We start from the raw sequence: 24,230 nt of genomic DNA on the forward strand, positions 1-24,230 counted from the left end.
GTTAACAAAGCTCAAACCACAACAGTACCCAGAGAGGGGCCAGGAGGCCAACACAATCCCCCCGGGGTCTGTCTAAGCCTGTCCTGAAGTGGGGATCCAGGGTGTATACATCACTCTCCACCCCAGCAGGTGACCAAGAGCTGGCTCCTCACTCTCATTTCCAGGGTTCTTCTTCATCTTAGAGAAATCTGGGTCAGATGTGTTGCAACCACCAATACCTGCTCTTTAAACCATAAGATGAGACACACTTTAAAGCACCTGGGACTTTGCCTAGACGGGGGGCAGGTGTGTGGCAAAGTGGGCCTACGATCCAGGCCAGTCACTCGGGACAGCCGTCAGGCCCCTAGCTCCTCCACCTGGCCCATGGCCTGGCAGCCACCAAGAAAGATCTGTGATCACTGAAGCCAACTCCTCCCAGAAAGGAGAGGAAAAGGAGGCCCAGACAGGGGAGAAGACTTGCCCAATGTCACCTAGAAAAGTAGGACAGACCTCGTTGTGAAGTGCCCCAAGACGGTGTGGGAAGGAGAATAGGGCTGTGTCTGTACTTGAGAACTCCTTGTGCATTCACTGGAGTCTCACATGTGCTGAGACCTTACCATGTGATTAACCTTGTAGGAAAAACAAAGACATAAAACTCAGCTTCTCCTTTCTAGGCTACAAGCTCCTTGAGGGCAGAGACTGGGTTGGAGTCCATTCCCAACCTTCCTTGACACCCACCTTGAGCCAGGCCCTGTGCTGGGCACTGGGATGCTGGAATAATGAGACTCTGCCCCTGTCCTCAAGAACACATAAGTAAATGGAAAATCGCCACAGAGTATGACCTGTGCTACCGCAGAAGGAAGGATAAAGGTGTGGGTGCCAGAGCTCTAGCATAACCAGGCCAAGGGAGAAAGGGAAGGCTTCCAGGAAGAGGTGGCACCTGAGCTGGGTCTTAAAGAATAAGTAGGAGTCAGATTGGTGAAAAGGAAGGGAAGAAAGGCCCTTCTAAGAGATTCTGTTTACCAAACATTTACATGGTAGCAATAACAATAACAATAATAACCCCAACATTAATTGAGCATCTTACCATGTGCCAATCTCTGTATTTAAGCACTTATACATGTATTAACTCGTTTCACCCTCGTAACAGTCTTTTGAAACTGTTACTATTATTATCCCCATTTTATAGGTAAGAATATTGAGGCCCAAAGAGCTTAATAACTTGCCCAATATCCCGAAGTTTGTACCTGGAACCAGAGTTCAAACATAGTGGTTTGGTTCCACACCTACAGCCCCAACCAGCACACTATTTGCTTCCCAGATATGTACTTTGCCAGACCTGGTACTGGATGTAAGGCTACAAAGATGAATATTTGAATATGAACTATTTTATGTTCCAAAATTGACTTTAAAAGGCACAAAAATGAATAAAAAGAAGCTCAAAGTGTGTAAGGACAGAAAGACAAGAGAAGATTCCAGGTCTGAAGCTGTGCAAGGAAAAGTCCGATGCTGGGACTTCCCTGGTGGCTCAGTGGTTAAGAATCCTCTTGTCAATGCAGGGGACACGGGTTCGAGCCCTGGTCCGGGAAGATCCCACATGCCGTGGAGCAACTAAGCCCGTGCTCCACAACAACAGAAGCCACCGGAATGAGAAGCCCGCACACCGCGACGAAGAGTAGCCCCCGCTCACCGCAACTAAAGAAAGCCCGCACACAGCAACGAAGACCCAATGCAGCCAAAGATGAAAATAAATAAATAAATTTATAAGGAAAAAAAAAGAAAAAGAAAAATCCAACGCTGCTGGAGGACAAGCAAAGCAGACATCAGGAAGAGGTGGAACTGGATTGGCGGGAAGGCCTTGAACGCCAGACCAAGGGGCTCAGATTTCTTCCATCAGTCAACTGGTTGTGAATCTACATGCCAAGTTGTAATTTCAGGGGAGAGCTTGAAGGCAAAGACTGTCTATAGAACAAATCGATGTCTCTACAGATATGTGAGTGGTTGATAAAATATAAATCTATTTAAAAGAGCCCTTAAAACTAGTAACCTCCAGGTATTTTCTCCATCAACAGATACTAAAAATATAACAGCTATCTGGACAGGGGATCGATTTTTGTCCTTGTATTTAGAAAACCTGGATACCCCTGCTGTCAGGGATGGGAAGTAACAAAAAGGTTTTAAGCAAGGAATTCTTTGGATTGAAGGTCTGGGATTTTTGCCCTTCACCTACCCCTATACCTCCACCTCTCCAGGCTGGAAATCTACCATCTGAAGTCCCAAAGATGAGCCAAGCCCGGCAAAAAGCTCCAATGCAGAGATATTCTCACAAAGAGAGCTACGTAAGTACAAATGACTGTTTGATCAATCATTTGGCCTCAGCGTGGGATTTGGTTAGAATTAAAGCCATCTGGTTGTGGGGGGGGGGGGTGGCTGGGGGAGGAGACAAGCAGGCGGGAAAATGACCCACCCCCTCCCCCAAAAAGCATTGTTAAAATATAACGGGGAAAAACAGTAAAGTCTCTGCTGTTATTTCAGCCTAAGCCACTTAATACTTCAGCACATAAAGCAACTTATTTTATGACCTTTCCCTTTAAAAAGTAAATCAGAAGACACTGCCTTGAATTCAGATATCTCTGAAACACACTACTCATCCCTCCCAGTGAAATATCCTGTTTCATAAACCTTCTTCGAGATACTTGAAACTGCAGATCACTAAATGCCTAGCTTTAGGCATCTGACATTCCAGAGAATTAATATTTAAACTTATTATAGGAAAAAAGAATTGAGTTTGGTTGAAGCATGAAATATTTAATAGTGTCTCCAAATTAGAAACCCGATTTTGTTTCACACTGGAAATGCCAACATTATTACCTGGGCTTTGCACTCAAATAAGATAAAATGCACAGGCGGTCTTGAGATTAAACACACAATTACGGCTGTTTTCTCCAGAGAAAAGGGGAGCGAGACAGGTTTGGGGAGTGGAAGCGATTGAGTTTCATTTTTACGATACACTTAAAATTATATTATCATTCTCTGCCTTGGGGGTTGGACTTGAGAGGGCTGAAGCTACTTAACCACTGAAAACTGTGTCAAGATCGGTGAATCCACGGAGGCCTGTTCGTGGGCTCATGAAACCGTCTACATCTCGGAATGGGCCCGCTGCTGGGCGAAACCCGGGAATTTTCTCTACTCACTAGGACAAAAGTATTAAGTGGTTTGGGATAAAAATTAAGCTTCAATTGACACAGTGGATCCTGGCAGCCTCTACCGGCACGTGTAATTTATTTACAGGGTTGGAAAGTCGGCAAAATACATCATCAACTCTTATACAAACTTCTATTAGGTATTAAATACCCAGGCCTCAGAGAAGTAATTCATACAGTCCACCAACGTTCCAAAATAAACCCAATCTCCAGGCCCTCCGGAGAGCTTAAAACAGCAAATGGGATCTGTATTTTTAAAGCTGGGTTTATAATACGCCCTGGTTTCTTGCTAAAGCCTTATTTGCCATCAAACCTGTTATTTAAAAACAAAAGCAACAACATCTAAAAGAGTAATCTGGCTGCTAGAAAAGACACAAATAGGAAGAGACTGGGCCACAATGCAAGCAGGCCATCCCTGATACCCCTTCATACTCTCCCTTTCAGACCCAGGGTCAACATCTAAAGGCAAAGAAGCTTTGGGCAATAAAGCCTCCTGCAATTTCCACTTCAGAAGAAGTATGATCCCTTGAGAATGTCCACACTCACATTCTCATGAATGCACACACCCCCATGCAAGACCACAGACACAACCCAGCCGTGGGACCTCTTCCTTCCATAGAGGGTCATTTGACTCATTCATCATTTGACACAAAAGACCCATTTCCCACAAACTCTCAAGTTCACTCTGATCCCTGGCCTGTTCTCCCCACAAGCCTTTCTTCATCCCACCAAGCGTTTAATAAGAAATAATTATTTAATAGATCTCAAACCATCATGTCCAGTGAAGCATGCATTCTACACACGACGTGTGATGCGATCATGAGGAATTCTCTTCAAACAGATGTCTTCAGAACCGATGGGAGGGCGACTGCAGCCAGGGCTCGGGCAACAAAGCTCCCCAAACTGCATGACAGGCTCAAAGAAGGACCTGAACCTGCAGTAACCGGCGGAATGAGTGTATGTGCTGCTTCTGAGAAGGGGCTGCTTCTAGGGGCCCTCCAGTCTCAGACTCCTTACCTGAGGACTCCATGTCACAACCAGGAACCACTGTCCTTCTACCACTTCTGCAGCCGAGCAGTGGGCAGAGCCCAATGGAGGCAGAGCCCCCCCTAAAATCACACCTCAGCCTGTTGGCTGAGACTCGAAGTCTGCTCCGGGGACTGGTCATCCAGACCGGCCTGTGGCCTTCTGCTGCCTTCCCCCAGGGTTCGGGCACGCTCTGCAGCCACAGCGACTCCTTGCCACTACTTGGGTTTTAAGGGCTGTCCGTGAGAGCTCTGTGCTTTAGGAGGAAAGCACAGGCTTTGCAGTCAGACAGAGCTGGGTTCAAATTCCAGCCTCTATTACCTGCTACCTAGACAGTGAGTCACTGTGAATTACATCGTAAGCTCATTATTTGGACAAATCAATTAACTTTTCCAAGCCTCATTTCCCCCATCTGTAAATTTAGAATAATGCCTCCTTTCCTCATAGGGTTGTTGGGCTTTATTAAGTGCAATGACAGCTATAAACTGCTAGGCCTGGCAATGAGTAGGTGTTCAATAAAGATTAGTTGACCTCCCGCCCTCTTCCGGTTCCTTCTGTGCTCTACTTCAGGAGTCAAGAGTTCCAAAGAGATCAAATCTAGAACCTGACCTCTTTCCATACCCTAGATCCTTCCCAACTGCCCCAGCCAAGTTCATGTAGAATCCCAGAGCAACAGAGTAAGAAGAGACTATGGGTCATCCTATGGAACTGCTTCCCATTTTACAGATGGGGAAACCAAGACTCAAAGCCAAGGGCATGACCCACATGCATTGAGGCTGTACAATGGCGCGTGTGTTTGCTCCAGACAGTCCCAACCATAACCACCAAAAAAATTCAGGCCATGCAGGAAATGCATTATTCAGTGAGCGGACTGAAGGGCTCCTCTCAGTGCATCTGACTCAAATGCTGACTTTAAAAACACAGCTCGTAATGCTAACACAATCCGCCTCGATCCACCGGAAACCTTCTGAAGGAATAACCCTTTGGAGTTTAGGGAAAGACGGGGAAAAGGAGAAAACAGATGCTTCAAGTGACTTTAAACTAAAAGACACTGGGTTAGGGTTGTATTTTCTCCACCCCACCCCACCCCAGGTCTCTGTTTTCTTTCAGTTTCTTATAAATAAGGCTTTAGGAGACCAAAGCAGCCACAAAACTTTTCGCCTCTCTTTTCTGCTTCCCTTAACTCAGTAACTCAGCTATCAGTCCCGGACTTTGCTTCTAACGCCAAAGCATTTTTTTTTTTCATTGTAAACTATTAATTCAGGCAGCGGCTGTTGATAAACAAGAAGTCCGTTTTTAAACTGCTAGAATCATTAGCACAGGGAAGGCGAGCTGCACAAGTATTTCAGGAGGTTGCTCTTTTTTCCTGGCCCTGGTATCGCAGCTGGGCTTTCTGCATGCTGCAGTTGAATTTTTCAAAGCCCAGGGTAGAGTTTGTTTCATTTCTTCTCCCCTTTGAACTGACTGTCTTTGTTTCTTTAAACACAAAAATAGACTACCCCCTACCAGAAGAAACAACTGCAAGTCTCTAGGTCTAAACTAATTGCAACGAAAATCTGTATTAGGAAAAAAAAATAGCAAACCACACACTGTAATTTAACTTTGAATATAATCACAGATACAAGGTGAGGTTGTTGAAATACTACCATATCACCTTCAAAACAAGGAACTGCTTTTCTAAGAAAATTGAGAGAAAGAAGGGAGATTATCCTTTCTATGCAAAAGTCACCATCAGCGACAATCACTGGTCAATTTACAAACAAAGTTGGTATTTATTTGTTTGTTTGTTTTTCCCTATTCCTATCCAAAAAAGGGTTGAAAACCCCATTCCAAACTTTAGTTTCTCCCCTTTTCTAGGATGCTGGCCAAACTCCACAAAATAAAACCAAAGAAAATGATGATAATTATGCAACATTCAGAACAAAGAACATAAGAATATATTTTTTTAAATGATTCATTGTGCACTTATGCCTGTAATGGGATTTTAACACACTGTAAAAATAAGTGTGCTGGCTCACTTCGCTTCTCATGCAACTGTAACGCAGGGAGATGAAGAACTAAAAGATGGGGTGAGGTTTTTTTTTTTTCCAGAAGAAGGAGAAGTGTGAAGGAAAACCACGGCGTATAACCACGGCATATAAAGAAACATGTATTTTCATCACAGATGGAGCAACACAGCCTATGGATATGATTCCACAGCCAAGATAGTCCTGAGACCTCAGCCCAGCTGAGCACTTCAGGTAAACGACTCAGAAACAACTAAGCCTAAATTAAGTTACGATCTCATGTGCTGGTCCCCTTTCCATTTTGCACGCCAAGTCTTAGCAGCTTCTAGAGAGCTTAGGAGGCAGGAAGGGAAGAGGAATTCTAGCCACACAAGATTCTTAGGGAATCTTTGGGAATTATATTTCCGTTACATGTCTATAAAAGATTTGTCGGGTACATAATTCTTATGACTGTAGACGCAACATGTTCCTATCTTATTTGTGTACCCACACACATACATGTTTCTCTTTGTCTCACTGAGCCTGACATTTGGCCAGCAGGTTTTTCTCCCCCTTATTTGAAACCTCAAGCACTGAAAAAATTTGGATCTGATTATTTCCGGATCACAGGACCAGCACTTTAAAATGGATGAAATGCAAGCAAATTGCCCACTAGAGCCGGAGGGGGTAAATGCTTTCAAAATAACTCATACCTTTCTATTACGGATGTGCTGGCCCCTCAAAAGCCTCCCCAGAACATCACAGTGGCTTCTGATTCAGATGAAGAAACTCTACCAGGTAATGCCAACCAAAACTGTCATGTCTTACTTTCCACCACCAGCCCCTAATGCCCCTAATGCAATCTACAACTGCTTTCCTTTTTTGTTTTCATTTTTAAAGAAAAATATATATACTTTTTTTTAAGTTACAAGATTAATTACTTTTTGGAATTTTCAGCCACGTTATGATGGCCTTTTACTAATGGCAGAGTCCACATTTGTCATGATCATCAGCCTCCTTTTTATTGCTAGGATGTGTCTAGTCTCAGAGCACAATGAAAATGGCCCAGTGAGTCGCTGAGAATTAAACAGTGAGCTCATTATCTGGTTTGGTCTGAGAGCAGTAATTCTGGTCAAACGGAATCTTCTGGTAAACTACGAAGTTATCTAATGATGGCATAGATACTAGTTACCAACTTCCAAAGATTCGAGACAGAAGAAATACCAAAAGCAAAAATATTTTAAATTATCTGGGAACATTCGGGAGGCCGTCATGAACACCCAGCTCTCGGCCCCCAACACACACACATAGAAGGTACAAGTTGTGGAACCAGAATCAAACTTTGGAACAGGAAGCCTTAGAAACTGCCACTTACTGTCTGTAGCCTTGAGCACATCCTTGAACCTTAATGTCTTCATCTATAAAATGGGAATCACAGTCATAAGAAGCCAGCGCTTCTTCATCTGTCCCCTCGGAACAGCCCGCAAGGTAGGCAGAGCTCAGCTGGCATGAGGACAGATGAGGGAACGTGTGGGGGACACACGCTGAAAACTGTAAAGCACTGTGCACAGGGAGCGAGCATCATCGGGCCATCGCCACAAAGCTGACGGCCTCCATAAAGTCCAGATGTTTACTTTCTTTCCTTGTCAGGACTTCGAAAAGCAGAGTGTCGGGTATTTAATAATAAGAAAGAAAAAACGTAGCATCTGGTAATTTGGCCTTTTCAGCTGTTTGGAATCTGGATAAACAGGACTCTGTCATAAACAGATCGTGATTCTTATTGTAAATGATGACAATGTTAGTCCATGATGACGCACCATCCCCAGTGCCTCCTAACTCCAGATCTGGAAACACAGAGGACCCCAACATTTATGGACAAGCTGCTGGATTCAAGAGCTCACTCCCTTCCTCGGCTTAGGGTCTGTCCGAAACGGAAGGCAGATCATTTGAAACCTGATTCCAAACCAAGCAATACTGTCTTCTCTCCGGTCACCAGGCAGCAGTGGCCACAAAAGACCTGCAGCTTGGCTCCTCTCAGCTTCCTCTGGCTAGGGCACCCGAGTTAAAGTCGTTAAAGTCAACATTTAAAAAATCAAACCTCTCTCCCTCCTCACCCCACCCTCTTTATCTCAAGTATCGCTGACCATAACACGGTGCCCTACAAGAATTAATAAAAGTGACCCCTTTTTCCTTCTTAGTTTATAAAGTATTCTTACAACAACTGTTTCATTTTCCCTTGGGAGGAAGCATTATTACCTCTCGTGCAAATGGAAAACCAGAAGTTGAGAACGTTAAACACATTACAAGAGTAATCTCCAAAATAACTAGGCACTGAGGCGGCCCTTTCACACTCTATCACTAATGCTCTCTTCAGTCTTTCCAAGTAAGTCTCACGGTAGATTTACAAATGAGGAAACTAAGGCTCAGAGAAGGGAAATAACTTCCCCTGGTCCCACAGATCCTGGATGGCAGAGTCTTACAATTTCCAGCACGGTCAATAAATATTTTTCAGTTGGTATTCTTACCTGTCTGTTTCCAATAAGCCTGAGACTTGGAGCTAGACACCAAATATTCAAAGGGTTGCGATGTCTAGGGAATATTTGGGTGGGAATGGCGGCAGTAAGAAGGTTTCCTTTACGGCATTTTCAAGAGGGCTGCCCAGCTCTGGTTTTGTGACAGGCCACTGCCTGTCTTGACTGTGGGGAAAAATTCGCACAGAGGGACAGAGGCCAGGTCCAAGCAATGGGCTGGCCAGAAACCCCGCACCCAGGCCTCAGTTTCCTCATCTTTTAAATGGGTGGGACAAATCCTACCCCACCAGCCTTGCTGGGGGCTATGAAGAAAACAGCAGCATCTTAAAAAGTTTAATCAGTACAACCATCTTAAGGTACAAAGAAAGAGGTGCTTCCTCACATTCTTTTATCCTCCTCTGCCCCTTTCAAATATAATCTTGATTTAAAGATCTCATGTTTTAGACATTGGGGGTGTGTGGATAAAAATAATTGGGATTTGGGGGAATGGAAGTCAGAAGGTGTACACAATGCATCCAGACGAAAGGTCTCTAACTACGGCTTGGAACAAAGGCTATGTTTGGGAGAGCCATTTATTAGGTCTGCAGAGAACTCGATCTTCAATTGACAGCTATTTTTTTTTTTAAAACACAAAATGTTGCAGGAGGGTATCTATTTAAGGGAGGATTGTGTATGGAGTGGGGCAAGGGAGGGGGCTCAGGGCAGCAAATATTACTCATGTCTTGCTGCACAGCCCTCTCTCTCCCTAGTAAAAGAGAACGTCATGTGTGTATTCCAGTAATAATATGCTAAAGGTGTTTTTCTCTATATCTACCCTTTAAAAAATGACCTCTATCTCTTGGAGAAGAGACTGACACTTAAAACAACGAGACAAGGGCTTCCCTGGTGGCGCAGTGGTTGAGAGTCCGCCTGCCGATGCAGGGGACATGGGTTCGTGCCCTGGTCTGGGAAGATCCCACATGCCGCGGAGCGGCTGGGCCCGTGAGCCATGGCCATGGCCATGGCGTCCGGAGCCTGTGCTCCGCAACGGGAGAGGCCACAACAGTGAGAGGTCCGCGTACAGCCATAAATAAATAAAACGAGACAAGAAATAGTGCTCTCCTACAAAGTCAGGTGTTTTCATTAAAAAGAAAAAAGTGTTTATATTTATTTCATTTTACTAGTCTTTGCATTGGGGAGTTGGGGTTGTTTTCTTTTGTTTTGTTTTTAACCTAAAAGGAGCTCTCATCTCTAAAGGCAAGCCACCCTACCTTTTCTAAGTTGCTGGGGCTGATTGATGCTGAAGTAGTGATGCCTACAGAGCCATAAAACACACTTTTTTCCTTCCTTAAGAATCAGCTGGAAATAGAACCAAGAGGTCCCAAACACTGAAATAATGAAACCCCAAAGCTTTGGTTTCTCCCAGGGAAAAAAAGGTGGGGGCAGGGGGGAGGACACAGTGCCTCAACAATTTCCCCAATTTCTGGTTAATTATCTGTCAGCATGAAACTTATAAATAATGGCTCAATAATAATTAACTGTGATGAGAAGAACATGTTCATGAGAATCCAGCCTCATTGCTGACTTTGACCCATTAATTATACTGGAGCCTGCACCTTATACCCACCAGCCTCACTGGGTAGAGGAAGGGTATTGCAAACTAACTTTTGACCCAAAACTATGCTTCTGAAGCAACAAATACAGAACAGCCATTGTTAAAGTCGGGACTTGACTCAGGCTAGATTATAGATTCATAAAATTTTCCATCAGGAATCCAGAAATCATCTGGTATAATTAATTCCTTACTTGACAGATGGGGAAACTGAGGTCCCAACAGGCGAGGGGTCTTGCTGAAGGCTTCTGGTTTTTGTTATTGAGGGAGACTGGAATACTTCAAAGGATGCCTTTAGCAGCCTCAGAGATAGACATACTCGAGTTGCTACTCATCCTAATTTATAATAAGATTTTGACAAGTTTCACACAACTTTTATCAGAAACATACAGAAGCAAAATTATGTAATCTGAGCTGTCTATACACCCATCTTCCCCAATATAGGCTACTGAGTTTAAATTAGATGCTTCCTAAACAATCATCGTTTCAGAATGACAAGCGAGTCCCAAACAACTCGAGAGAAACTGATGAACTCCGGAGAAAGTTCTACCAAGTTTTCTCCGGAGGATTCCTACAAAGGCCTGCGGTAGAAACGTCAGAGAGCCCAAATCTCTCCACACCCACGGCCAGGCACGTCGGCGGGGCCGGACTTACCCTTACCGGCGGCAGAGGCCTTGGACGGACCGTAGTCTCGGGGGCTCTGGGGCTCGAGGAGGTCGTGGGCGCGCAGTGGCGCGGGCAGCAAGTCACGCGGACCCCCATCCCCGCAGCCCCCGCTGCTCACCGTGACCCTAAAGGCCATGTGCGGGCCGAGGCCAGCGGGCCCCCGGCCGGGACCCGGAGCGCCGGGGGCCTCCTTCGGCCTCTTGTCTGAGTGCGCCTCGGCCACCTCGCAGTGCATGGCGCCGGGGCGGGGCGCACCGCTGGAGGTCGCGCCGGGTTCCTGCGGAGGGGAGAAAGCACAGGCGCGTTAGAATGAGCGGAGCGGTCCCCTTCTCGTCCGGAAGCCGAGGTTTGGTCAGGTCACCATCCCTCCGTTTCTTCCTCCTTTTTGAAATGGGTTCGCCCCACCACACTCACCCTAACGTGACACTCACCCTAACCAACCTGATCCGCGTAAAAGGCCCCTTCCAGGACGCAGGAGCGGCTGGCCGTTCTTCCCTGGCTTGTGGAGGGCCCGGCCACCCAATCCGCCCCCACCAAGCCCTTTTTGGACGAATGGGGAAACTGAGGCCTGGAGAAGGGACAGCGCCCGTGCGCGTCACCCAGTGAGATACACAGCGGGCGGCAACCAGAGATTCCCGGAGCAGGGCTCTGGCGAAGCCGCGGAGACTGCTCGGGGTAGGTCACCCGCTGCACTCCTCGCCTCGTGGGCGCTCTGGGAGCCGGCTGCGCGCAGGGACTGCGGACTGAGCACCCACAGGCCGGGGGAGAGACCCTGTGAGATCCCACCACCACCACCCAAGCTGCGAAAATGGGAGTCGGAGGATAGGCGCTCACTCCAGCGACGCGAACCCATCACACGCACACTCCCACGCGCAACTGAGAAAACGAACCTATCGCGCGTGCAAACCTGCACAAAGTCGGTAGCCCATGCACGCCCGCTCCCACACACACCAAACACCCCGCAAATGCACACTCGGGGACACGACGTGCCATACACACTACCCTCATTCACCCGCTCAGACTCTCAGCAACACTAGCAGCCGCACACGGTCTCACACTCCCCGCGCGCGCGCGCTGCGTGCCCCTCCACAGAGCCTTGGGCCTTCCATCGTCCCTCCTGGAAAAGGGCCCCGGGCCCCCAAACTCTCCTTTCCCCTCGCGCTCCCCGCGCCATCCCAAAGCTCCCCAATTCCACCTTCCCTGGGACGCCAGCCTCGGATGTCTGGCCGGGCGCCCTCCCGCTTCCCGGGCCGCGGGCCGCGCCCCCTTTCACCTCGCCCCGCTCACCTCGCGGCGGTCGCAGCAGCTTGCTCCCGGGGCGCGAGGCTAGGCGCGCCTCCACTGGCGCCGCAGCCCCAGCAGCAGCAGAGTCCAGCGGGGCGGCACCCCGGGGCGGGGGCGGGGCCGCGGCCGGCCTGACAGCCTCTCCAGCCACTGGCTCGCTGCGGCCGCCCCACCGAGGCCAATCGCGGCGCGAGGGCGGGGCCTCCGCCCTCGGGCCAGGGCCAGCCGGGCGCAAGGCTGGGCGGAGGGTTTGACAGGCGGCGGCCGGTGGCGCCCGGTGCTGTGCGGCCCCCCTCCTCAGGCTGCCGATGAGGGCAGGCCCGCGGGGCGGCGCCGCGGGCTGCAGGGCCTGGGCTCTGTCGTCGGGGCTGGTCTGGCCAGGGCGGTGGAACGCCTTGGGTATCAGGAAAGCCGGGCTCAACCTGGCTCTCTTCCGCCTTTCCCAGTGGCTGAGACAAGACCCTTCTTGCCCTGTCCAGCATCAGTTTTCTCCTGGTCAAATGGGACCGGCCAACCCTGCTACCGCGGAGACAATGGATGTGAAAGTGCTTTAAAGGTTTCCTGCAGAATCCAACCCGCTCACTCCAGAGCTCCCACAGCTTTCACAGCGGGTCAGCAGCGAGGTTGGGACCGAACCCACGGCTCTCAGACCACTTGTCTTAAGTTTTTGTTTCTGTGGTGTTTTTCACCAAAAAGGAAACAGACTAGAGGGTCTCATTCCGAAGTTAAACAAAAATAGATACCCGGATCCCAACTAGAAAACACCCCAAGTGAATCTGTGAATCTGTCTGGGAGGAGGGTCCCAGCACCTCGAATTTTAGCGAGCCCCCAGGAGGTGCTTACAGCCCTGGGGGTTGAGACCCACTCCCCTAAGTTCCTCCAGGACCTGCAACCTGGTTCCCCTGCATTCTGGCTCCCCTCACAGACAGCAGTGTCCCAGTGAGTCCTGCCCAATGTGTACAAAGAACACTGGACCAAGAACAAGACCTCAGGGCGACTGGAAGCAGTAGCTCAGTTCCCTTTTCTGAGCCTCAGTTTCTTCCTGTGTAAAATGGGGTTGTTCACTCAGGCCAGGTCTATTTGCCAAGGCTACTGGAGGTTCCACCCAGGTCCTTGAGACCGTCTCTGCATTTCATGTTGGCTTGCCCCACTCCACACTGTTTACTGGTGATCTGGGCCCACTCCAAGGAGCCTGCCTGGCTCCGTACTCTTTGAAGAGAGGGGTCTGGTCTCTTTGGCCTTGGTCTAAAATTGAAAAATGTATATGGAGCCCCTCCCTACTACTCAACAAGTCAGGCCTCACAACATAGGAGTCCACACAGAGTAAGAGACCTCAAGCAGCATCCCCGGATTCTTGGAAAACCAGGATTTCAGAATCACAGAATCCTAAAATCTGATTTCTATCATTGGTTAAATATAGCATCTTACAGTTGGAGAGCAATAAAGTTAGGAAGGACCTTGGAGATTTCATTAGACCCACCCCCACGTTCAGAGGAGAGAGGATGTGACCGGCCCACAGTATGGTGGGGTGTGGCAGAGCTGGCACTGGAATGCAGGCTTCCTGACTCCTAGTCCAGCACTCTTCCTCTATACCAGCCTGATGCCTCTAATAGGTACAGGATGTCAGCCAATCCCACGCATTGCACACAGGCCAAGGGCCATGGGCTGCATAAGAGCACAAAGGTCTTGCCTCTACCCAAGGATCTGGAGTTGGGTATTACTGCTACTTATATGGCAGGAGGGGAAGGGATGGAAGGAGTAAGAGTAGCTCACCAATGCCTCCAACGCACCACCAGGTGCTCCTCCCCCACCTCCTCACTCTTCTGAAGCGCTAGGGCTGGTTCTGGCACCAATAAGCCTTGCGGCTTTAGGTAAATCAGAACCTCATTCTGCACCTAAGTTTCCCCCTCAGAAAGCAAGAGGACTGGGAGATCACTGACCTTTCCAGTTCTGCTCTTTGGTGAGGCCAGGAACCAAGTCCTCCGCCTTACCTCCCCACCACACGTACACAAACATACCCACACGCACAGCACTGCACACTTAGTCAGAACTCAGGAAACATTTGCTGTAGAAGTCACTTAATGAACTGGAACTGCAGGCAAAGAATCTCCAAATTTCCAGGTTGCAGCAACAGCTCATTTAGTTATTCTCTGCTGAGCATCTACCCTGATCCAAGTCCCATGCCTGAGCTAGGGACATGGAGATCCTGCCTTTCCCTCAGTGAACTCACAGCTCCACCCTACCAGGACGGATGGGTTTGTGAAGCCTGGCAAAGCAATGAGAAGGTTAATCTACTCAATAGAACAGACCTCTTAAACGTGGTATGTGGCAGAACCTCTTTGCAGATATACAGAATCCAGCGGGTATATACATTTTTTTTTTCCTAGAAGAAAACACAAGAAGTGTTAACAGTGGTTAAGGGAATGGAGGACTGAGGGGAAGCCTGTACTTTTCATTTTACACTTCTCTGAACTGTTTGTATTTTCTAACAATATATATTTTCCTCTCTCCCTTTCAACAAGGGTTATTTAAGAGTAGTAGGATTACGGACTGTAATTTTTTTCCTTATACTTTTATTATGAAAATAAAATTCATTAATATTTTAATTGTCAAGAACAAAACAAAGCAAAACAAATAAAGTCCACTTCTCCCTTTAGCAGGCCAGGCAATAATGTGTGCTTTTTTACACTAACCAATGTGCCTGCTCAAACACAGTCCGTCTTGTTTTGGGGTTTCTTTGGGTTGGTTTTTTTTTTTTTTTTAATTTATTTTATTTATTTATTTTTGGCTGCGTTGGGTCTTTGTTGCTGCGTGCTGGCTCTCTCTAGTTGCGGTGAGCGGGGGCTACTCTTCGTTGAGGTGCGCAGACTTCTCATTGCGGTGGCTTCTCTTGTTGTGGAGCACGGGCTCTAGGCATGCGGGCTTCAGTAGTTGTGGCACATGGGCTCAGTAGTTGTGGCTCACGGGCTCTACGGCGCAGGCTTGGTAGTTGTGGCACACGGGCTTAGTTGCTCCACGGCATGTGGGATCTTCCCGGACCAGGGTTCAAACCCAGGTCCCCTGCATTGGCAGGCGGATTCTTAACCACCGCACCACCAGGGAAGCCCTCTTTAGTTTTTATTTTTGCCCTCTGGTCCCACATATGGTCTGTCTACTAGGTAACTCCATCTGTATCCATCTGCCAAAACAAACATCATTATTTCTTCTCTGACTTTGTTCCTCCTCCTCTCCCATACTCCCGTATCTGATCTGCCATGAATACACCTAATAGTCCTCCTCGTCTCCATCCTCACTCCTCACTGCTACATCTCTTCCCAACTCTTCTTCCTGCCTCCAGCTTCATCTTCTTCCCAATCATTCATTTTCCGTACTGGTCTCCCTATAAATCTCTAAAATATAGATCTGACCATGTCACTTCCCTGTTTAAGCCTCATTAACAACTTCCAATGGCCATCTAAATAAAGTCAAACCATTTTCTCACCGCACCTCTTAGGTCTATCCTATGTTCCAAGTACCTTAGAAAATTTTTCATCTCCTAGAACCTAGAACACATATTCATGCCTTCATAGCTTTGTATATGATGTTTCCTATGCTAACACCTTCCCTTTGGTTCACCCCTTCCTAAGAATCATTTAATACCCAGCTCAAGCGTCACTTTTTCCCAGAAGACTTCCCTGAATCCTCTGGCTAGAATTATTTTCTTCCTACATATTCTCACAGCAATCTCTGCTTCATTCTGTCTCAGAACTTGTTACACTGCTTTATAATGACCTATCTGTCTCTCCCTCTAGACTGAGAGCTCTCTGAGAGCAGGAGCACCTTTTGCCTTTGTAACTCCAGAGCCTAGAACTGATTCAGGCACAAAGTCAGCACTAGGTAAGTGTTTATTGAATGTTGATTGAATTATTAAAGAATGACCACTACTTCCTTTGCTTGCCTGAATTTCTGGCTAAGTGCTTCTTCATCCTATTGTGACCTCCCCCCTCACCACCTTTATAAGCATATACTCAGATAAAATAGACATTTCTATGTCTAGGGTCTCCTATGTCCTGGAGACATGAGGAAGGAGAAGGAATAGAGGTGATAGATGTTACTCTGCTTACCCTGCCTCTACTTCTTGCAGCAAGGGAAGAATTAACATTCACTGGGGAAACCACTATGTGCCGGGTACTACGGCTGACGGTCTCCATATGTAATCTCATTTAATTCTGACAACTCTGAGAAAAAGAGGATATCTTTCCTATCTTATAGATGAAAAAACTAAAAGCTCAAAGTTGATTTGCCAAGGTTCTCATGGTCAAAAGTGTCTGCCTCCCATACATCTATGGCCAACTTATCTTTGATACAAGTGCCAAGATCGCTCACTGAGGAAAGAATAATCTTTTCAACATATGGTGCTAGGACAACTGGATATCTACATGCAAAAGAATAAAGTTGGATCCCTATCTCAAACCATATACAAACACTGACTCAAAATGGATCAACATCCTAAATATAAGAGCTAAAACCATAAAACACTTAGAAGAAAACATAGGGGTAATCTATGTGACCTTAGATTTGGCAATGGATTCTTAGATGTGACACCAAAAACACAAGCACAAAAGAAAAAAATAGATAAATTGACTTCATCAAAATTAAAATCCTTTGTGCATCAAAGAACATTATGAAGATAGTGAAAAAACAACTTAGAGAATGGGAGAAAAATATTTGCAAATCATGCAACTGATAAGAGTCTAGTATCCAGAATATATAAAGAACTCTTACAACTCAGCAACAAAAACAACCCAATCAAAAAAATGAGCAGGGCTTCCCTGGTGGCGCAGTGGTTGAGAGTCCGCCTGCCGATGTAGGGGACACGGGTTCGTGCCCCGGTCCGGGAAGATCCCATATGCCACGGAGCGGCTGCGCCCGTGAGCCATGGCCACAGAGCCTGCAGGCTCCGCAACGGGAGAGGCCACAATAGTGAGAGGCCCGCGTACCGCAAAAAAAAAAAAAAAAAAAAAAAAAAAAATGAGCAAAAGACATAGAGAATGGACTTGAGGACACGCGGAGGGGGAAAGGGTAAGTTTGGATGAAGTGAGAGAGTAACACTGACATATATACACTACCAAATGTAAAATAGATAGCTAGTGGGAAGCAGCTGCACAGCACAGGGAGATCAGCTCGGTGCTTTGTGACCACCTAGAGGGGTGGGATAGGGAGGGTGGGAGGGAGGCACAAGAGGGAGGAGATATGGGGATATATGTATACATATAGCTAATTCACTTTGTCATACAGCAGAAACTAACACAACATTGTAAAGCAATTATACTCCAATAAAGATGTTAAAAAAAAAAATGGGCAGAGGACTTGCATAGATGTCTCTCCAAAGAAGATACACAAATGGCCAACAAGTATGTACATGAAAAGATGTTCAACATTATTAGTAATTAGGGAAATGCAAATCAAAACCACAATGAGATATCACTTCACACCTATTAGGATGGCTATAATTTTAAAAATTAAAAATCAAAAGAACAGGGACTTCCCTGGTGGCGCAGTGGTTAAGAATCCACCTGCCAATGCAGGGGACACGGGTTCAAGCCCTGGTCAGGGAAGATCCCACATGCCGCAGGCCAACTAAGCCCATGTGCCAGAACTACTGAGCCTACACTCTAGAGCCCAGGAACCACAACTACTGAGCCCGCGTGCCACACCTACTGAAGCCCATGCTCCTAGAGACCGTGCTCCACAACAAGAGACGCCACTGCAGTGAGAAGCCCGCGCACCACAACAAAGAGTAGCCCCCGCTTCCCGCAGCTAGAGAAAGTCCGCGCACAGCAACGAAGACCCAACACAACCAAAAATAAATAAATAAATTTATTTTTTAAAAATCGAAAGAACAGAAAATAACAAATATTGGCAAGCATGTGGAGAAAGTTGAGCCCTCATACATTGCTGGTGGGAATGTAAAATGGTTTAGCCACAACTGGAAAACAGTTTGACAATTCCCCAGAAAGTTAAACATGGAATTACCGTATGATCCAGCAATCCTATGTCTAAGTATATGCCCAAAAGAACATTGTTGTGAAAACAATCCAAATGTTCATCAAAGAATGAATGGATGAATGGATAAACAAATTGTGAAAAAATATATGTAAAGGAATAAAGTACTGACACATGCTACAACATGGATAAACCTCAAAAACATTACGCTAAGTGAAAGAAGCCAGACACAAAAGGCCATGTATTGTATGAGTCCACTTATATGAAATATCCAGAATAGGTAAATTCATAGGAGATAGAAAGCAGATTAGTGGTTGACAGGGGCTTGGGGGAGGGACCAATGGGAAGTATCTGCTTAATGGGTATAGGTTTCCTTTTGAGGTAACGAAAAAATGCTGGCACTAGGTAGAGGTAGTGGTTACACAACATTGTGAATGTACTAAATGACACTGAATTGTTCACTTTTAAATGGCTACTTTTATGTTATATGAATTTCACTGCAATAAAAATTTTTAATGTAATTAAAATTTAAAAGATTATCTACCAGAGTCCAAAGCCTAGACTTTTCAGTGCATTTCAGGGCTCTCACTGGGGTCAGTCCATAGAAGAGCTTCTATAATGGTTGTGGCTCTGGTGCTATCAAGCTGAGGGACACGAGCAAGTCACCATCCCTGGTTCCTCGATACTACACCTGTCAAATAAAGGTGATAGTACCTGACCCACCAGGCTTCTGTGGAGACTCAATGGGAAGGTGGAAAAAGGTAAAATCAATTGGAAAATGAGAGGTAATGATGATGATTAATGAAATACCCACCTTACTTCTCCTACCATTTCTAAAATTCATATTATAACTTGAAGATGCTCTTTTAAAGAACAAATCAGCGACTTCCCTGGTGGTGCAGCGGTTGAGAACCCACCTGCCGGTGCAGGGGACACAGGTTTGATCCCTGGTCCAGGAAGATCCCATCTGCCATGGAGACACTAAACCTGTGCATCACAACTACAGAGCCTGAGCTCTAGAGCCCACGAGCCACAACTACTGAGCCTGAGTGCCACGACTACTGAGCCCACATGCTGCAACTACTGAAACCAGTGTGCCAAGAGCCTGTGCTCCACAGCAAGAGAAGCCACTGCAATGAGAAGCCCATGCATGGCAATGAAGACCCAATGCAGCCAAAAGAATTTAAAAATTTTTTTATTTAAAAAATAAAACAAATAAAAACCAAATCAAACAAACAAACAAAAACCTGGAGAACCCCAATATGGAACACAGTCACAAGAGGCCAAAGATGATGTTTTATATGTACACTCATATATGATTAGAGAATAAGAACCAATTTAGGAATAGAAAGAAACTTTCTTAACTAGATAAGGGCAGCAACAAAAACAAAAACAAAACAAAACCTACAGCTAACAACACACGCTTACACTACACTTAGTGGTAGAGACTGAATGCTTTCCCCCTGAGATCCAGAACATGGTAAGGATATCTACCTTCACTATTCCTATTCAACATCATACTGGAAGTCCTAGCAAGTGCAGTAAGGCAAGAAAATAATTAAATAAAAAGGCATACAGCAGAAAACTATAAGACACTGATGAAAGAAATTAAAGATGATACAAACAGATGGAGAGATATACCATGCTCTTGGACTGGAAGAATCAACATTATGAAAATGACTATACTATCCAAAGCAATCTACAGATTCAATGCAATCTCTATCAAACTACCAATGGAATTTTTCACAGAACTAGAACAAGAAATTTCACACTTTGTATGGAAACACAAAAGACCCTGAATAGCCAAAGCAATCTTGAGAAAGAAAAACGGAGCTGGAGGAATCAGGCTCCTGGGCTTCAGACTATACTACAAAGCTACAGTAATCAAGACAGCATGGTACTGGCACAAAAATGGAAGTATAGATCAATGGAACAAGATAGAAAGCCCAGAGATAAATCCATGCACATATGGTCACCTTATCTTTGATAAAGGAGGCAAGAATATACAATGGAGAAAAGACAGTCTCTTCAATAAGTGGTGCTGGGAAAACTGGACAGCTACAGGTAAAAGAATGAAATTAGAACACTCCCTACCACCATACACAAAAATAAACTCAAAATGGATTAAAGACCTAAATGTAAGGCCAGACACTATAAAACTCTTAGAGGAAGACATAGGCAGAACACTCTATGCCATAAATCACAGTGAGATCCTCTTTGACGCACCTCCTAGAGTAAGGGAAATAAAAACAAAAATAAACAAATGGAACCTAATGAAACTTAAAAGCTTTTGTACAGCAAAGGAAACCATAAACAAGACAAAAAGACAACCCTCAGAATGGGAGAAAATATTTGCAAACAAAGTAACTGACAAAGGATTAATATCCAAAATATATAGCAGCTCATGCAGCTCAATATCAAAAAAACAAACAACCCAATCCAAAACTGGGCAGAAGACCTAAATAGACGTTTCTCCAAAGAAGATATACAGATTGTCAACAAACACATGAATGGACGCTCAACATCACTAATCATTAGAGAAATGCAAATCAAAAGTACAATGAGGGGACTTCCTTGGTGGCGCAGTGGTTGAAAGTCCACCTGCCAATGCAGGGGACACGAGTTTGAGCTCTGGTCCGGGAAGATCCCACATGCCACAGAGCAACTAAGCCTGGGTGCCATAAATACTGAGACTGCGTGTCACAACTACTGAAGCCCACGCGGCTAGAGCCCATGCTCCACAACAGGAGAAACCACCACAATGAGAAGCCCACACACCGCAACAAAGAGTAGCCCCTGCTCGCCGCAACGAGAGAAAACCCACATGCAGCAACGAAGACCCAACGTGGCCATAAATACATAAATAAATAGGTAAATTTATTTTAAAAAACTACAATGAGGTATCACCTCACCCCGGTCAGAATGGCCATCATAGAAAATCTACAAACAAATGCTGGAGAGGGTGTGTAGAAAAGGGAACCCTCTTGCACTGTTGGTGGGAATGTAAATTGATACAGCCAGTATGGAGAACAGTATGGAGGTTCCTTAAAAAACTAAAAATAGGGCTTCCCTGGTGGCGCAGTGGTTGAGAATCTGCCTGCCAATGCAGGGGACACGGGTTCGAGTCCTGGTCTGGGAAGGTCCCACATGCCGCGGAGCAACTGGGCCCGTGAGCCACAATTACTGAGCCTGCGCGTCTGGAGCCTGTGCTCCGCAACAAGAGAGGCCGCGATAGTGAGAGGCCCACGCACCGCGATGAAGAGTGGCCCCCGCTTGCTACAACTAGAGAAAGCCCTCGCACAGAAACGAAGACCCAACACAGCCAAAAATAAAAAATAAACAAATAATAAATTTAAAAAAAAAAAAAAAAAAAAAAAACACCTTAAAAAAAAAAAAAAAACTAAAAATAGAACTACCATATGACCCAGCAATTCCACTACTGGGCATATACCCTGAGAAAACCATAACTCAAAAAGAGTCATGTACCACAATGTTCATTGCAGCTCTATTTACAATAGCCAGGACACGGAAGCAACCTAAGTGTCCATCAACAGATGAATGGATAAAGAAGATGTGGCACATATATACAATGGAATATTACTCAGCCATAAAAAGAAATGAAATTGAGTTATTTGTAGTGAGGTGGATGGACCTAGAGTCTGTCATACAGAGTGAAGTAAGTCAGAAAGAGAAAGACAAATACCGTGTGCTAACACATATATATGGAATCTAAAAAAAAAAAAGTTCTGAAGAACCTAGGGGCAGGACAGGAATAAAGACGCAGACGTAGAGAATGGACTTGAGGACATGGGGAGGGGGAAGTGTAAGCTGGGACGCAGTGAGAGAGTGGCATGGACATATATACACTACTAAATGTAAAATAGATAGCTTGGGAGAAGTAGCCGCATAGCACAGGAGATCAGCTTGGTGCTTTGTGACCATCTAGAGGGGTGGGATAGGGAGGGTGGGAAGGAGACGCAAGAGGGAGGGGATATGGGGATATATGTGTACATATAGCTGATTCACTTTGTTATACAACAGAAACTAACACAACATTGTAAAGCAATTATACTCCAATAAAGATGTTTTTTTAAAAAAGTAAGGTGTACAGGCTGGAAAGGAAAAAATAAAACTGTTGGCAGGCAACCTGATCATCTATGTAGAAAATTCCATGGGATCTACGAAAACAGGTTCCTCCTAGAACTAATAAATGAGTTTATTGAGGTTGCAGGATGTAAGATTAATATACAAAAATCCATTGTATTTACATATACTAGCAATAAACAATTAGAAAAGAAATTTTTAAAATACTATTTATAATAGCACTGAAAAGTATACACTTAGATATTAATCTAACAAAACATGCAAAATCCGTATGCTGAAAACCATGAAACTGATGAAAGAAATCACAGAAAATATGTAAATGAATTAAGAGGTATATTGCGTTCATGGTTTGAAAGATTCAATTTTGTTAAGACGTCAACTCTCCCCAAATTAATCTGAAGATTCAACATAACTTCAACCAAGATCCTAGCTGGATTTTTTAAATAGAAATCAACAAACTAATTCTAAAATGGAGAGGAGCTAGAAGAGCCAAAACAATTTTGAAAAAGAAGAACAAAATTGGAGGACTCACTATTTGATTCTAGAACTCACTATAAGGCTACAGGAATCACGACTGTGATAGTGGCAAGAAAACTATACACATAGATCAATGGAACAGAATACTCCTATTCTATGGAACCCACATATGGCCATATGCTTTTGTCAAAGGTACAAAAGCAATTCAGTGGAGAAATAATAGTCCTTTATTTAACAAACAGTGCTGGAAAGGCTGCACATACATATGTAAAAAAACGAACCTCAGGGCTTCCCTGGTGGCGCAGTGGTTAAGAATCTGCCTGCCAATGCAGGGGACATGGGTTTGAGCACTGCTCCGGGAAGATCCCACATGCCACGGAGCAGCTAAGCCTGTGTGCCACAACTGCTGAGCCTGCGCTCTAGAGCCCGTGAGCCACAACTACTGAGCCCGTGTGACACAACTACTGAAGCCCACGTGCCTAGAGTCTGTGCTCCGCAACAGGAGAAGCCACGGCAATGAGAAGCCCGCGCACCGCAATGAAGAGTAGCCCCCGCTCGCCACAACTAGAGAAAGCCCACGTGCAGCAACGAAGACCCAACACAGCCAAAAATAAAATAAATAAAATAAATAAATTTATTAAAAAAAAAAGAACCTCAACCTGTACTTCACACATTATGCAAAAAGTAACCCCAAATGGACCAAAATGCAAAGCTATCACTTCTAGAAGAAAACATAGAGAAAATCTTTGTGATCTCAGGTTAGGTTAAAAAGTAGTTAGATAGGGCTTCCCTGGTGGCGCAGTGGTTGAGAGTCCGCCTGCCGATGCAGGGGACGTGGGTTCGTGCCCCGGTCCGGGAAGATCCCACATGCCGCAGAGCGGCTGGGCCCGTGAACCATGGCCGCTGAGCCTGCGCGTCCGGAGCCTGTGCTCTGCAACGGGAGAGGCCACAACAGCGAGAGGCCCACATACCGCAAAAAAAAAAAAAAAAAAAAAAAGTAGTTAGATAGGGCTTCCCTGGTGGTGCCGTGGTTGAGAGTCCCCCTGCCGATGCAGGGGACACGGGTTCGTGCTCCGGTCCGGGAAGATCCCACATGCCGCAGAGCAGCTGGGCCCGTGAGCCATGGCCGCTGAGCCTCCGCGTCCGGAGCCCATGCTCCGCAACGGGAAAGGCCCCGACAGTGAGAGGCCCGCGTACCGCTAAAAAAAAAAAAAAAAAAAAAAGTAGTTAGATAATGATGCCAAAAGCACAATCCAGAAAATAAAAAATTATTAAATGGGACTTCATCAAAAATCTAAAATTTTTGCTCTGTAAAACATACTGGCTGTTAAGAGAATGAAAAGACAAGCCGCAGACAGGGAGAAAATATTTGTAAATCGTTTATCCAACAAATGACTTG

General features: G+C 45.6%; 1 protein-coding gene across 3 annotated transcripts in view; it reads right to left on the bottom strand.

The window, feature by feature from the left end:
• GLIS1 (GLIS family zinc finger 1) overlaps nt 1-11,216 on the bottom strand; it is a 224,649-nt gene extending 213,433 nt beyond the window's left edge. For all 3 annotated transcript variants that reach the window (XM_065889192.1, XM_065889188.1, XM_065889187.1), the window contains exon 1: nt 10,970-11,216. In XM_065889192.1, the coding sequence (XP_065745264.1) occupies nt 10,970-11,216 (247 nt within the window). The remainder of the gene's footprint in view (nt 1-10,969) is intronic.
• Nucleotides 11,217-24,230: the final 13,014 nt, after the last annotated feature.

This window comes from Phocoena phocoena, chromosome 1 (genome assembly GCF_963924675.1).
Source record: "Phocoena phocoena chromosome 1, mPhoPho1.1, whole genome shotgun sequence".
Classification (NCBI taxonomy): Eukaryota; Metazoa; Chordata; class Mammalia; order Artiodactyla; family Phocoenidae; genus Phocoena; species Phocoena phocoena.